The 14,203-nt window shown below is 42.5% G+C and overlaps 1 protein-coding gene across 1 annotated transcript; it reads right to left on the minus strand.

Moving 5' to 3' along the window:
- Window positions 1–592: 592 nt before the first annotated feature.
- LOC113145571 (vasopressin V2 receptor-like) lies at window positions 593–5,671 on the minus strand. The gene is made up of 6 exons (XM_026332429.2): window positions 5,272–5,671; window positions 4,942–5,187; window positions 4,334–4,480; window positions 3,756–4,047; window positions 2,932–3,150; window positions 593–826 (listed from the first exon to the last, which is right to left on the minus strand). The coding sequence occupies exons 1-6, from the start codon at window positions 5,539–5,541 to the stop codon at window positions 642–644; spliced, it is 1,359 nt and encodes a 452-aa protein (XP_026188214.1). The 5' UTR covers window positions 5,542–5,671; the 3' UTR covers window positions 593–641.
- Window positions 5,672–14,203: the final 8,532 nt, after the last annotated feature.

Consider the following 14,203-nt stretch of genomic DNA (forward strand, 5'->3'; position numbering starts at 1 on the left):
GAATGAATAAATAGTTTAAAAACTAAGCTTCTGTTTGAGTTCTGTTTGAAGGGGAAAAAAACAGGAGATGGAGGGAAAGCAGATGAGTGTACAATAATTACAATTTTAATTACATTTATTAAATCAGGTTGCATTTAAGCTAAACTGTTGTAGGCAAAAATAGAGTTGGACAACTTTGTTTTGTTGCTGCACTGACAACAGCCCTGCCCGAATGCAAAGATTACTATTGTATATGACCAAAACAAGAAAGTTTACATTTGGTTGAAAAAAAGATTATTCAAATAGACAGTCTAACCAATTACCCAATTAATCATTGCAGCTATAAAATTATTGCATGCCATGATAATTTAATTTATATTTATGCAATAATAGGCTATTGATCATCTCTAATGGTTTTCCATTTTTATACATTGGCCCATATATTATAATGAAATGGGTATTAAATTACATTCTGCAGAAACCCTGAATAACAACAATCTTTGTGTGTAAAAGTAAGCATTAGTTTGTTGCATCCAGGGAGAACACATACAAGACTACAGATGTGTATTTACAGTATATTTGAGATGAAGTTGCACCTGTGTTATGGATCATGTCGAAGTAAAGACTATAAAAACAAAGGTTTAATTGATTGTATATATTGTTCAATAGTTGGAGGTGTGTGTGGTTGAGGAGTCATTTGATAAGGAGCCTCTGCGCTGTGAGTGTTTGCGACAGAGCAGCAGCAGCCGGAGCTCTGGAGACACACTGCTGGAGAACGCGGAGTAGATCCAGGGGTTGGTGCATGAATTCAGACTTGCCAGAAGCATTAGAAGGGTAAATGTTGCACCTACACACACGCAAGGAAGAGGTTTGTAAATAGCAGAGGAGACGGAGGGAGGATCATAAATAAAGGCACATCAGTTCTATTGTCTAGGTGCCTTAAAACAAGGCTTTTCTCTGCCAGAATTAGGCAGAATTCATATGAATGGACTAGAAGACAAAGGTCTACTCCTTGTGCACATGGGATATGGTGTCACTGAGAGAAAATTTGTAATAATGAATTTACAGTGGGTACGGAAAGTATTCAGACCCCTTTAAATTTTTCACTCTTTGTGTCATTGCAGCCATTTGCCAAAATCAAAAAAGTTCATTTTATTTCTCATTAATGTACACTCAGCACCCCATCTTGACAGAAAAAAACAGAAATGTAGAAATTTTTGCAAATTTATTAAAAAAGAAAAACTGAAATATCCCATGGTCATAAGTATTCAGACCCTTTGCAGTGACACTCATATTTAACTCACATGCTGTCCATTTCTTCTGATCCTCTTTGAGATGGTTCTGCTCCTTCATTGGAGTCCAGCTGTGTTTAATTAAACTGATTGGACTTGATTAGGAAAGGCACACACCTGTCTATATAAGACCTTACAGCTCACAGTGCATGTCGGAGCAATTGAGAATCATGAGGTCGAAGGAACTGCCCAAGGAGCTCAGAGACAGAATTGTGGCAAGGCACAGATCTGGCCAAGGTTACAAAAGAATTTCTGCAGCACTCAAGGTTCCTAAGAGCACAGTGGCCTCCATAATCCTCAAATGGAAAAGGTTTTGGACGACCAGAACTCTTCCTAGACCTGGCCGTCTAGCCAAACTGAACAATCGTGGGAGAAGAGCCTTGGTGAGAGAGGTAAAGAAGAACCCAAAGATCACTGGGGTTGAGCTCCAGAGATGCAGTAGGGAGATGGGAGAAAGTTCCACAAAGTCAACTATCACTGCAGCCCTCCACCAGTCGGGGCTTTATGGCAGAGTGGCCCGATGCAAGCCTCTCCTCAGTGCAAGACACATGAAAGCCCGCATAGAGTTTGCCAAAAAACACATGAAGGACTCCCAGACTATGAGAAATAAGATTCTCTGGTCTGATGAGACCAAGATTGAACTTTTTGGAGTTAATTCTAAGCGGTATGTGTGGAGAAAACCAGGTACTGCTCATCACCTGCCCAATACAATCCCTACAGTGAAACATGGTGGTGGGAGCATCATGTTGTGGGGGTGTTTTTCAGCTGCAGGGACAGGATGACTGGTTGCAATTGAAGGAAAGATGAATGCGGCCAAGTACAGAGATATCCTGGAAGAAAACCTCTTCCAGAGTGCTCAGGACCTCAGACTGAGCTGAAGGTTCACCTTTCAACAGGACAATGACCCTAAGCACACAGCTAAAATAACAAAGGAGTGGCTTCGGAACAACTCTGTGACCGTTCTTGACTGGCCCAGCCAGAGTCCTGACCTAAACCCAATTGAGCATCTCTGGAGAGACCTGAAAATGGCTGTCCACCAACATTCACCATCCAACCTGACAGAACTGGAGAGGATCTGCAAGGAAGAATGGCAGAGGATCCCCAAATCCAGGTGTGAAAAACTTGCTGCATCATTCCCAAGAAGACTCATGGCTGTACTAGCTCAAAAGGGTGCTTCAACTCAATACTGAGCACAGGGTCTGAATACTTATGAGCATGTGATATTTCAGTTTTTCTTTTTTAATAAATTTGCAAAAATGTCTACATTTCTGTTTTTTTCTGTCAAGATGGGGTGCTGAGTGTACATTAATGAGAAATAAAATGAACTTTTTTGATTTTGGCAAATGGCTGCAATGACACAAAGAGTGAAAAATTTAAAAGGGGTCTGAATACTTTCCGTACCCACTGTATATGTGTATACTAGCTGTATATATATATATATATAGAGTTACATTTTTTTTTTTAAATTTAAGAAATTTTATTTGTAAAGTAGGACATAACTCTAACTGCTAGCCACATATAGTGGAAGAAAAAGTACATTTTCTCTAAAATCTAGTGAAATATAAGCAAAAGCTATGAGAAAAAAACTATATGGAATAAAATAATAGACAGGCTTGTAGGAAATAATTATGTAAGTTGTTTTCTGTGTGTGGAGTTGCACCGTTCTGAGGTGGGTCAGGATCCCAGGCAGCCCACAGCTGGATGCTGAAGAATGGGGCCCAGCAGAGAGAGTAGACAAGCACAATAACCAGCGTCATCCTCACTGTCTTTGACATGGCAGCCGATACCTCTCCACTGCGGGTAGGGGCCTCTTTGGGCAGTGGGGGGCTTAAAGCAGAGGACGCTGCAGGGTTGGGCAGCACCTCAGACTGCAACTCAGCTGATGAAGCACAGAAACAGGATTTCATAAGACTGGTATTTCTTAACAGTGTGACCTTTTCTGTCACACCCTATATAGGCCTAATACACAACAACAGTTGGGCTAAAAACATGCAAAAAACTGGTATGGTCTTATATGGAGAGGAACTACTGCTCATCTTTACACAGAAAACAAGGATGGCATGTCCTTGTCAGCTCTATTTTTACCCTTGAATTAAATGTAAAAAGGAAATGCATACAGCATCACCATGAATGCAAATCGCTGATGAATATTTTAAAACGTTCTCTGACACTTTCTTGGACAATTTTCTTAGGTGATTTTCAATAATTGTCAAGACATTTCATTAAATGCCCACTTCATAGTGACACTAGACTGTGCTAAAACTCCTTGTTTTGATAGCATGAAATGTAAAAGTGTTCCAGTTATTTTGTTCCAGTTTATTCTGAAAGGCAGTACTTTGCTTTGATCTCTGACCCTGAAGATGACCTTCAAGATTACCAGGTAACACACACAATAAAACTCCCACAAGAGACATGAAGTGACATGGGGTAAACATAACCAGAACAGCAAAGCAGTTTGTACAAAGTACTCTGTGTGGGTCTTACCAGAGCAAACAGTGTCATAGGTGTAAATATCGCAACGTGACCTGATGCTGCTGGATCTGAACGGGCCCATGGACAGGTGCTGACTGGTCAATCCAGGGTCAAATATGGTGTCACTGCCAGGGTTGCTGAACATGTGTGGTGAGATGTACTGGGCTTGACTGCACCTCCCTCTGCTGCCTCCCCCTCCTCCTCGTCTCTGGCTGTCTCGTGTAAATGCAGGGAGGAAAGTGGGGGTGTGGCAGCGCTCTGACTTCAGGTACAGATTCTTATGGATCTCCTTAAAGATTCGCACCTGAAGGCAAAGAGATGGATTAGGTCCAGTGATGACATAAAATGTTTATCTGCTGGTCAGAAATTCTATTAATCTATTCAGTAAAAAAAAAAAAAGGAATGGTCCATCTGGTGACCTGTCCAGGGTGTACCAAGCCTTTCACTCAAAAGACAGCTGGGATAGGTTCCAGCAGCTCCCCGTGACCCTGGTTTGGATCAGGTATAGATAATGGATGGATGGATGGATGGATGGATGGATGGATGGATGGATGGATGGATGGATGGAGGAATGGTCCACCCCTCTCTACCTGGCAGACAGTGATGATAAGGACAGGCAAGATGAAGACAGCCAGGGTCATCCAGGTCACATATGCTTTGAGGCCCCAGGATTCAGCAAAGTTGCCCCAACATTCATACACACCTGGAGCCACTTCTGAGCGTGAGAAAATAAACACCTGAAGGGAAAAGGTGGGGAAGGATGTCCAAACAAAACATAAAATAGATGTTTTAGAAAAATACACAGAATATTTTTGTAGCAAGGTGCTCAATACATCAAAAGAATATTAATAGATTTTTCTGAATTACACTTTCTAGAGAGCAGCATTTGTAAAGGATTTATGAGTTGTTACAGTACTAATGGGTTACTAATGGGTTATACAGTTAAAAGCCATATGAACAATATTAAAAGATTGTGAGAAAATCTCTTGCTGGTGAGTCATTTATAATAAAGTCATTAATAAAGGAAGAAACAAGCTTATAATAAGTTATCAAGCCTCCTGTTACAAGTCATAAAAGTTATTAATAATAGGGTTCTTAGTGTTTGACAAGGGTAAATGTAATTAAGTTGGGTTTTAGTCCAGTTGCACTGCAGCACTTCCTCCTGCCAGACAATTTTACCCTCCCTGTGTCACTCTACCTGCGGCAAGCTGAGCAGCAATGACAGCCCCCAGGCCAGGAGCACAAAGGTGCTCCAGCGCTGCGTGGCCCCTCCACGATGAGCCTGCAGGGGGCAGCAGATAGCATAGTGGCGGTCCACTGTCATGGCCACGATCATGTAGGAGGAGGCAAACATCCCAAGGACCTGCAAGTATTTAACCAGACGACAGAGAAAGTCGGGCCCAGGAAAGCGACCCTTGGCATCCCAGACCAGCTGTGGCAACACCTCAGAGAGCCAGGGGAAGAAAAAGAGATTAGTAACACACCCAATGTGTCTGTGTGTGTGTGGATGGGTGTGTATGTGTGCTACCTGGAATAGTGCCACCACCAAGTCAGCCAGACAGAGGTTGAGCATGGACTGGTGCATTGGGTTGTGGTGCCGTCTCCTCCGTAGCAACACAGCCAGCACCAGCCCATTACCAAGCAGTGCCATCAACAAGATGACCGCCAACACCACCACCTCAGCCACTGCCAGCAGGGCATCTCGCTCCCAGTGTGTGACATTTGTCCCCACTGGGGTCATGGAGGCCAACAACCAGTCACCAGACACGTATGGATCTGTTACCATGCTGACTGACATGCTAGCTGGGAGAAGACAGAGGAGCTACATCAAGTTTGATGAAGTCTAAGAAAAGCATGTCTTATCTTAAAACCCACAGCTTTATAAGCTGTGGTTTTTATAGGGGCTGTGATTACAACAGGTTATTTTTTCTTTGGTTGCACTGGCACTTTAGACCTCAAAACTATGTTGTCAGGTCATCACCTGAATTTGTCTAATAATTTGGTTCATGACCACACAAGAGCTATTGACTTTCCCATCAGCCTCAACTAGAGGCTGTGTTCAGAGCTAATTAGAAAATGTTAGCATGTAAACAGGCTTGTCAGAGTTGAGAGTCATTATGATTTAGTATGTTGACTGATCTGGGTATGTCATCAGCAAACAAGCCTGTTATCATAAGTGTGTTTTTTTGTGAGGCAGCACAAGCCAAAAACTTTGGAAACCACAAGTTTATTGTTGAGTTTTCTAAGCATATGCTTTATTGTCATATAGTAATCTGAAAAAGATTTGTTAACTACAGACGTCCAGGTATATCTTCAGGTGTCTATCATAGGGGTGCCTAATCCTGGTCCACGAGGGCCACTGTGCTGCTTATTTTCCAACTATCCCTGCCCTACCCACTGCTGATTACCTGGATCAGGTGTTTTCAGTCAATTAGAATCTGGAAGATACCATCTCTGTAGGCAAGAAAACCCCAGATTGTCTGATCTATAACACTGGTTCGGTCTTTGGCACTATTGTCACCTCGGTGTGTCGGCCAGAACACCACTTAAGGCCCAGATATTCCCAAGGATAAATAAGAGTTGCCGAGTTACAGTTAAAGCGCTTTAATAATCCAATATGAGTGACATAGCCTGTCCGGACGGGTATATTTGTGGTTTTCAGGTCATTTACGCACAAATCACATATCTCTACCACAACTGCAGACATGCACCGCTCCACAACCAAACTGCACACCTGGTGAGTGACGTCAGCACAGCAAGCGCGATCTTAAAGAGCCCTTACATGAGAAAAGGTGACACTATAATATGAACTTTGGGGCCTTTTCTACAATCTCAGATGAGGGTGGAAGTGAGAAGACAAAACACACCAGCTCCAGGTAATCAGCAGTGGGTAGGGCAGGGATAGTTGAAGAACAAGCAGGACAGGGGCCCTCAAGGAACAGGATTGGGCACCCCATGGACACTGATATACTGCAGAATGTAGTGGAGCAGAAAGTAGTATAAATTGAAAATACTCACAAGAAGTACTAAATAGAGCCTGAACAGATTGCAGATCAATCTGTGTTTAAAATGGCTGATAAATGACAAAAAGAAATGGCGAGTAGTAAGACAATTTCTTCGAATACTGCTTGAATACTTTTCTGTAATGTCAGGATCAATAAAGCATGTTACATTTCAAGCATTTGTCAGTTTGTCTTGGTGAAGACTCATAAACTACTAGACTACACAAAACCAATGTTAGGGGAATTCTTTGTTTATGTTATTGTTTAAACGATCAAAATAACAGATTTTCTAATCGTCATGTCAGAATTGGTATCAGTCTTAAAAATCCTGTATTGGTTGGACTCGAGTACTGAGATACTTTCCATCACTGCTTGTTGATTTAGTGCCATTCAATTAGTGATGGCAAATTAGCCATTTCCATCTTTTCTCTGTCAAAGGGTGTATTGTGACATCAGTTATATAACATGAGCATTAGGCGGTTGGCAGTTTGTGGACAATGACCACCTACAGGTCACTTGTTCCCTAAAGTATTCTCTCAGGATGTGTCTGTACAGCTGCATGTTTGCGGTCAAAGTTGGTTGCGCATCTACTTTAGCATCCAATAAACAAACACACAAGGAGCTGAAGTTAATAGGGGTGTACATATAGGGTCAAGCTTCTCTATGCATTAACAGTGAAACAGTGGGATGTGAAGCATGTTTACAGTAGTGCTTCTCATGGCTACAGGTGCATCATGTGGGACATTTTACCAAATGTGCCTGTTACTGTTTGACCAATTACCACTGATCACACTCCCATCACTAACTGCCAGACAGGAATTGCTCAGAAAGATTTCTACAAAAGAAAATAAGAACAAGGACAAGAACAATGCTGGAAAGTTACTAGTTACATTCACTCTTTTTTACTTTATACATTTAGGAGAAATATTATAGTGTTTACACCACTGCCATATATTTGACAAATAAAACTACTGGTCAATTTTCAGATCACAATTTTGCATAAAAACACATATCATAATCTTTACTGTAAATTTCCCCAAAAAAGTAATTTCCCCTCTGAACTTTTCATGTGGCTCCATTGTGATTTTCCAGTACCCTAAATAATACTCTAAGCACAGATTCAAGTCCAACATATCAATACAAACGTGTAGCAGACGTAAAGACGATGCTTTGGAGGAGTCTGACCTCTAGGCCCACTGGAATAATCTAACTGCACATAAAACTAGTTCCACCTGGCTCCACCTCAACTAACATCTGCACTCTCAGTCTAACAATGTCAAATATGATCATTTACCAGTCACTGGGGCCAATTTCCTTTTTTCAGAATACCTTTGATGCTCTAAGTGCATTTTTCTGATAATATTGTGATACATGAATTGGAGTAGGATTTTTATTCTATTGGTGCTTGGATTTGAGTAGTTATTCTACCACTATCAACAGGAAAAGCAAAAATAAAAGAATGCTGCTTACAGTATCTGTATTAGTATCTGTGCATTCAGCATTCAGCATTCTTAACTTTGCCAGTAACACAAAACTGGAAGCAGTTACAAAGTAGGTCAAGATATACCTCTTTTAGAAAACAATGTGAAAAATAGTGTATATTTTAAAGCCAAACCTTGATATTCGTCCCTGCAGCCAGGTTACACATTAAAAACACAATGCAGGACAAAATCCATGAGTTGTATGGTATCCAGAATCCACTTTAGCTGACGGTCAGCTCACCTGAGTCTCTTTCTGAATCACCAGTTGCTCAGCAAAGTTTGTTTACATCCTTTGGGTATGTAAATCCAATTACAAGACTGGACACCAGCTGTTTAATACTCATGTTTCTTTTCACCAGTTTAAAAGCCTAAATCAATCCTACTCTGCACATTTCTGAGTATTTTTACTGTTCTTGTCTGGATTATTAGTTAGAGGTGGTCCTTTCTCAACTTTAAGAAATAACTCTACAGACTCCCAAACCTCCATCTGTGACCTTGTCAACCTCATTAAACATAGCAGCCACTTCTAATTTTCCGTTCCAGTAGAAAAGCAAGAGGGGAAAATCAGAAGCAAAGTACAAGCGAAACCTAGATGACTTACTCACCTCAATCTCGTCCTCAGTGTCCCACGAAGCAGCCGTAGGAGTCAGGACAACCTGATCTGCTGTTACACACACTAGCTGCATCCATGCTGTGTCTGTGTGTGTGTGTTTTCCTCTCGCTTATTACTCTAAGGGTGACCTCTGCCAAATCATCCTGCTGACCCTCCATCCCTCCATCTCCTCCCATCTTCTACTCCCTTCTGCTTCCTCTTTAACACATTCCTCCCATCTTCTCATTTCTCTCGAATGTATGAAAAGTGGGAAAGAGGGTTACTTGAGTGGAAAGTGGACGTGTAAGTGTTAATGGATGGACATGCTGGCCAGGCTGTGCCAGTGAATTAATGTAATTTCCTGCTGATTGTTTAGACCTTGAGCATGTTGCTGTTGGTCCCACTTTGATCCACATTCAGAAGCACACGGGCCATCCACCAGCAGATCAAATGAGATTTCTGCTATTAGTCTCACAGCGTGATCAAAGACCTTTCATACACGCATTAAAATAATGAGCACATGCGATTTTGCATTTGCTGTAAGAGGCATAAGGAGAGAGGAGATAGTGTCAGATGTTGTGGTAGATGGTATGTAAAGTTTTAGGAGAGAATTTAGAACAGAGTTGTTTCTCAGCCTTTTTCTTTGTCATCCCTGCTCCATGTTTTCCCTCCTCCCTCCATCTGCATTCCTCCTCCTTCTCTCTGACAGTGCAATAATCTATTTCCTCTAATTATCAAGAGGCCCGCTGAGTGACCTTAAACATACACACAGAAACATGAACACACACACAAGGCTGGTCATTGCTCAAGCTTTTTCCGCCCATGTTATAACAAAACAGATTTCTCATGGTTGTGAAACTGTTATGATTTGTGGGATGCGGTGACAAAGGAGGAGAGGTAGGACCCAAATGCAGACCACAACGGTTTTATTATTCCTGGATCTTCCAGGGCTCAGGCACAAACGAGAACTCCACTGTCTGGGAAAAACTGGTCAGGTGAAAACGAATACAGAAACTCACTAGAAAAATGTTGCATCCCTAAACTAACTAATGCGCCGACAAAGAACAAAGACAGGTGGTATAAATAGACATCAAACAAAGGATAACTAAACACAGGTGAAAACACTGAACTCCGGAGAAAACAGGAAACCAACCAAAATAAAAGTCCAAAACCAGAATTCAAACTTCCCCCTCTTAGGGTGGAGGGAACTGAGTTCAGGTTTGAACAAGGCTCTGACAGGACAGCGAGGTCAACCCCCCCAGACGAACAAAGTCCGGAGCCCGGGACCGTTCTGGCAAATGACCCCTTGAGGAGACAGGGGTCTGAGGTGAAGTTCTAGCTTGGGACCCTGGCTGGGCAGCGAGGAGGGGCGCTGGAGGCTGGGGCTGGGGCCGAGACAGGGGCGCTAGAGGCTGGAGGCTGGAGGCTGGAGGCTGGAGGCTGGGGCCGAGACAGGGGCGCTGGAGGCTGGAGGCTGGGGCTGAGGCAGAGACAGGGGCACTGGAGGCTGAAGGCTGTGGCTGGGGCCGAGACAGGGGCGCTGGAGGCTGGAGGCTGTGGCTGGGGCCGACACAGGGGTGATGGAGGCTGGAGGCTGGGGCTGAGACTGGTGAGCCGGCGTTGAACCAGGAAGTTGCTGGCTCCTGCACACCTCCAGCAATGTGTGTCAAAAACAGGAAACCAATCAAAATAAAAGTCCAAAACCGGAAGTCAAATTTTACTTCATGACAGAAAGTGTTTAGTCAGCTTGAGCAGTGCATCTTAATTGTTGTAATCCAAACACAGTTGTACTATTCTCCTAGTTGTTGCTCAAAGTCTTTCACACTATCATGAAAAAGAATGAAATGGAAAAAGGTCCTGAATGAAAAATGTTCTTACTGTCAACTACAACAATCTCATGAAAGGCTGAATCCTGTTTGTGGTGCTCAGCCACAGGCCCATCTGTTGAAACTGAAGAAATCACTCATTTAAAAACAGCCCACACAAACAGGCGCTCATTAGTAAAAAGGCTGAATAGTTTTCTAAAACAGCTGTAGTTTTTTTGCAAATCACTAAGAAATCACTGGATTTGGTCTTTTACCATTAGGTGAAATTCAGACTACTAGACAACTTCTTTAAGTAAATGTACAGACACTATGAGACATATTTCAATATCAAAGTTAAACAATGGTGGTTGAGGGACAACAGCCTCATTGAGGGTGGTGCAGGGGTTATGACACTGACCATGAACAGCAATATCCTGGTTTGTGTCTGATCTGGGCCTTGTGTTGCATGACAATCCCAAATTCTTGCTCCCCTTATGTCATGTCACCTGTCATACTGTGAAAGAAATTATTTTAAAAGGGGAGCCTGTCACTTCCGCATTTTTAAGCAGTAAGCAAACCATTAGTTAATTATAATCCAGTTGTACGCAGCTATGGGGGCATTTTAGGTGTTGTACAGTACTTATCAATTATAACTTTTTCTCATTGTCTGGGTTCACACTGTCCTATTATAAGCCAGGCCTTATCACAAAAGTTGTGTATGTCACATACATTATGTACAACCTGTGATGGGTCAGGTGCTGAGGATTGCCTGAGAGGGAGTACCTGAGTCTCAGTGATGGTGGACAGGATGGCTCTGTAGATCATGCTGGCATAAGCATGGAGCTTCAGGCGATGATTAAGCATACATCATAAATGAAATAATGTGTAAAGATGTAGCAGCTGATTATTGTTGCACTAATCAGCTGTTACTTTTAAATTGTTCTGTAAAAACCTATTTGAGCCATTCATTAACTGTAGTCAGCAATTGGAGCTGTAGCTTGTCACACTGAATAAATTAGGGTATTTTAAAATCCTTAATGTCTGTTTGTTGAAATTTGCGAGCCATAATGCAGTCAAATATGACATAATACACATATTTTTAGATTAAGTGTGGCTTCTACTTTCTGAGAACATCATCATTATCATAGAAAAATATGGCTTGTAGATCTCCAGACCTTGTCTGAGAATCATCATATTTTAAAATAATCCAGCGATATCTGCATGTATATTTGAGAGTACAATGTACTCTGGAACTTTTTCAACTGATTTGTCAGACGCTTAATGGTCTATGTGGGTGAGCACATAGACAGTGATTTCCTGTATAAACAAACAAATTAAGGCCTAAAAGATCATGAGTACTATGTCGCAATGACAACTTCAAAGTCCACTGGCACACAGCAGAAGCTGGTAATAAAAAGCACTTCAAAATATCAGCAATGACGGATTCATTTCCTAATTTCTTCACTGTATGCATGCCTGTATGTGTGTGTGTGTGTGTGTGTGTGTGTGTGTGTGAATTCTCACCGGAACAGTTGACACACATGGTGGGTCAGCTCAGGTCCAATTCCATCTCCAGGAATCAGATTCACAGTGTGTCTGCCTCCATACTTTGCAGGAAGAGGCTGTGTATGCATTAGACATTGTGTCATGTTTGACTTTGTTTTTTGCAGGCTAGGGAATTCTTCGTGAGCTGTAACAGTGGGGTTAGGAAGGTAATAAGGAAAACGTAGTGTGAGTCGAATTATTACATATTGTTCATCTAGGCAGGGGCGCCGCTAAGGTGGGGGAAGTTTGGACGATTCTAAGGGCCCACGAACAGAAATAAGCTGTAATTTAGTTTTATTTGTAACTCTTTCATAGATAGGCCCCCAAAGTTCGTGGGCCCCCAGAGACCAGCTTTATTAATAATAACATTATTAGCAGTAATATATTAGATATCATAAATTTATCTATGAAAGAGTTACAAATAAAACTAAATTACGGCTTATTTCTGCCTCTCCGGTCAAATTACACCCCTCCTCCCATTTACTGCATGTCCGTCCATCTGTATCCTATAGACTCGCTGCTGATTCGTCAGATCGTTAACGGTTAAAGCAGCAATGTCCTCGCGGTCAACGAAGCATAAATCCGGCCATCAGAAACGAAAAGAAAGGTTTAACAAAGCAGAGAGAGAGAAGAAGGGCCGACAATTACTTACAAATTTTTTTGAAAAGAAAGGTTTGTGTATTCACGGAGCTTCCTTTGCAGTAATGTTAGCGCTACTTTCATAGCCGACACTCTAATTCAGTAGTTTACGTTTTTCACCATTGAAAATGAAAATAATGTAATTTTATTCCAGATATAGATCTTTAATTTGTAGCCACTTTCCAGCATTCTCTTGTTTCTTGTTGGCTAACTATGATAGTAGGCTTTAACTAACTACTACTATGTATGCTAGCAGAAAACTTGTTATATTTGGTTGAAGATTTTGCAAGAAGGCCAGGGTTTTGCCATTTAAGTCACTGGCAGGTTAAAGACCATTTCTAATTTATTATTATGACACATTGATTGTTAAGTCACTGTTGTAGTGTATTGCATATTGCACTTTTTTATACATAGTTTAGATTTTTTGGTGTTTGTAACGCATGTTTAAGAATGTTGCATTTTTCAGTTATTATTTTTGTACTTTATTACTGTACTTTATTTTTGTATAACATTTACATTTGCGCAAAAAATCATCAGCTACAGCTATGGTTCTTCTCTGACTGAATACTTATTGTCAAGTGTAAGGGATGTGTGTGAAGTAACACAGAGGACCCAAGTGCAGATGCTAGTTCGAGTCTTTCTTTATTATTGAAGAGACGGGGGAGAGACGAGGAGCAGCCGGCTGAGAAGGTTAAACTGGGTGGCTGGCGGAAGATCGTGCTGCCGGCGTGCAGGACAGGTAGGTGCACTGGAGTGCTGGCCGGGGCGACGGGGTCCACAGGCAACGAGGAGGAAACTGGCAGCCTGGAAAACAGAGCGGGGTTGTCAGAAAAGTAGTCAAACTTAAGAGAGCCGTGATCGGTGCATTACTACCAGGGCAGGTAGACGGACGAACTGGCGACGCGATCAGGGAGGACCAGAGCCTTTATTGGTGGTGTGCAGAATAATTGGTTGGCGTGCCATCCTGCCTCATGCACCTGTGCCTTGTTAACCTAAAGTGGGGAGAGAGAGAGAGAGAGAACACAGGGACTGGACCTGCCGCCTCATGACAGGATCCCCCCCTATGGGACGCCACCCGGCGTCCCCCAGGCTTCTCCGGATGGCGGCGAAGAAAATCCCGGATCAAGTCCCGGTCCAGGATGTCGGAGCGAGCCACCCAACACCGTTCCTCCGGACCGTATCCTTCCCAATCCACCAAGAACTGGAGACCCCTGCCCCGCCGGCGGACATCCAGGAGCCGACGGATGGTGAAGGCAGGAGCATTGTCGACAAGACAAGGATGGTGGGACTCTGGAGGTCGCTCGAGGAAACTGGTTTTAGCAGGGAGACGTGGAACACGGGATGAATCTTCATGGTGGGAGGCAGCTGCAGTCTGACCACTACAGGGTTAACTAAA

The sequence above is a fragment of the Mastacembelus armatus genome, chromosome 7 (genome assembly GCF_900324485.2).
Source record: "Mastacembelus armatus chromosome 7, fMasArm1.2, whole genome shotgun sequence".
Lineage (NCBI taxonomy): Eukaryota > Metazoa > Chordata > Actinopteri > Synbranchiformes > Mastacembelidae > Mastacembelus > Mastacembelus armatus.

Bases quoted from the DNA above. Each gene is read 5' to 3' on its own strand.
- LOC113145571 (XM_026332429.2), bottom strand. From the start codon at position 5,541: ATGTCAGTCAGCATGGTAACAGATCCATACGTGTCTGGTGACTGGTTG. The intron at 5,188-5,271 runs GTAGCACACATA...TGGCTCTCTGAG, and splicing joins TGGTGGTGGCACTATTCCAG to GTGTTGCCACAGCTGGTCTG. The intron at 4,048-4,333 runs GTAGAGAGGGGT...CTTTGCCTTCAG, and splicing joins TTATCATCACTGTCTGCCAG to GTGCGAATCTTTAAGGAGAT.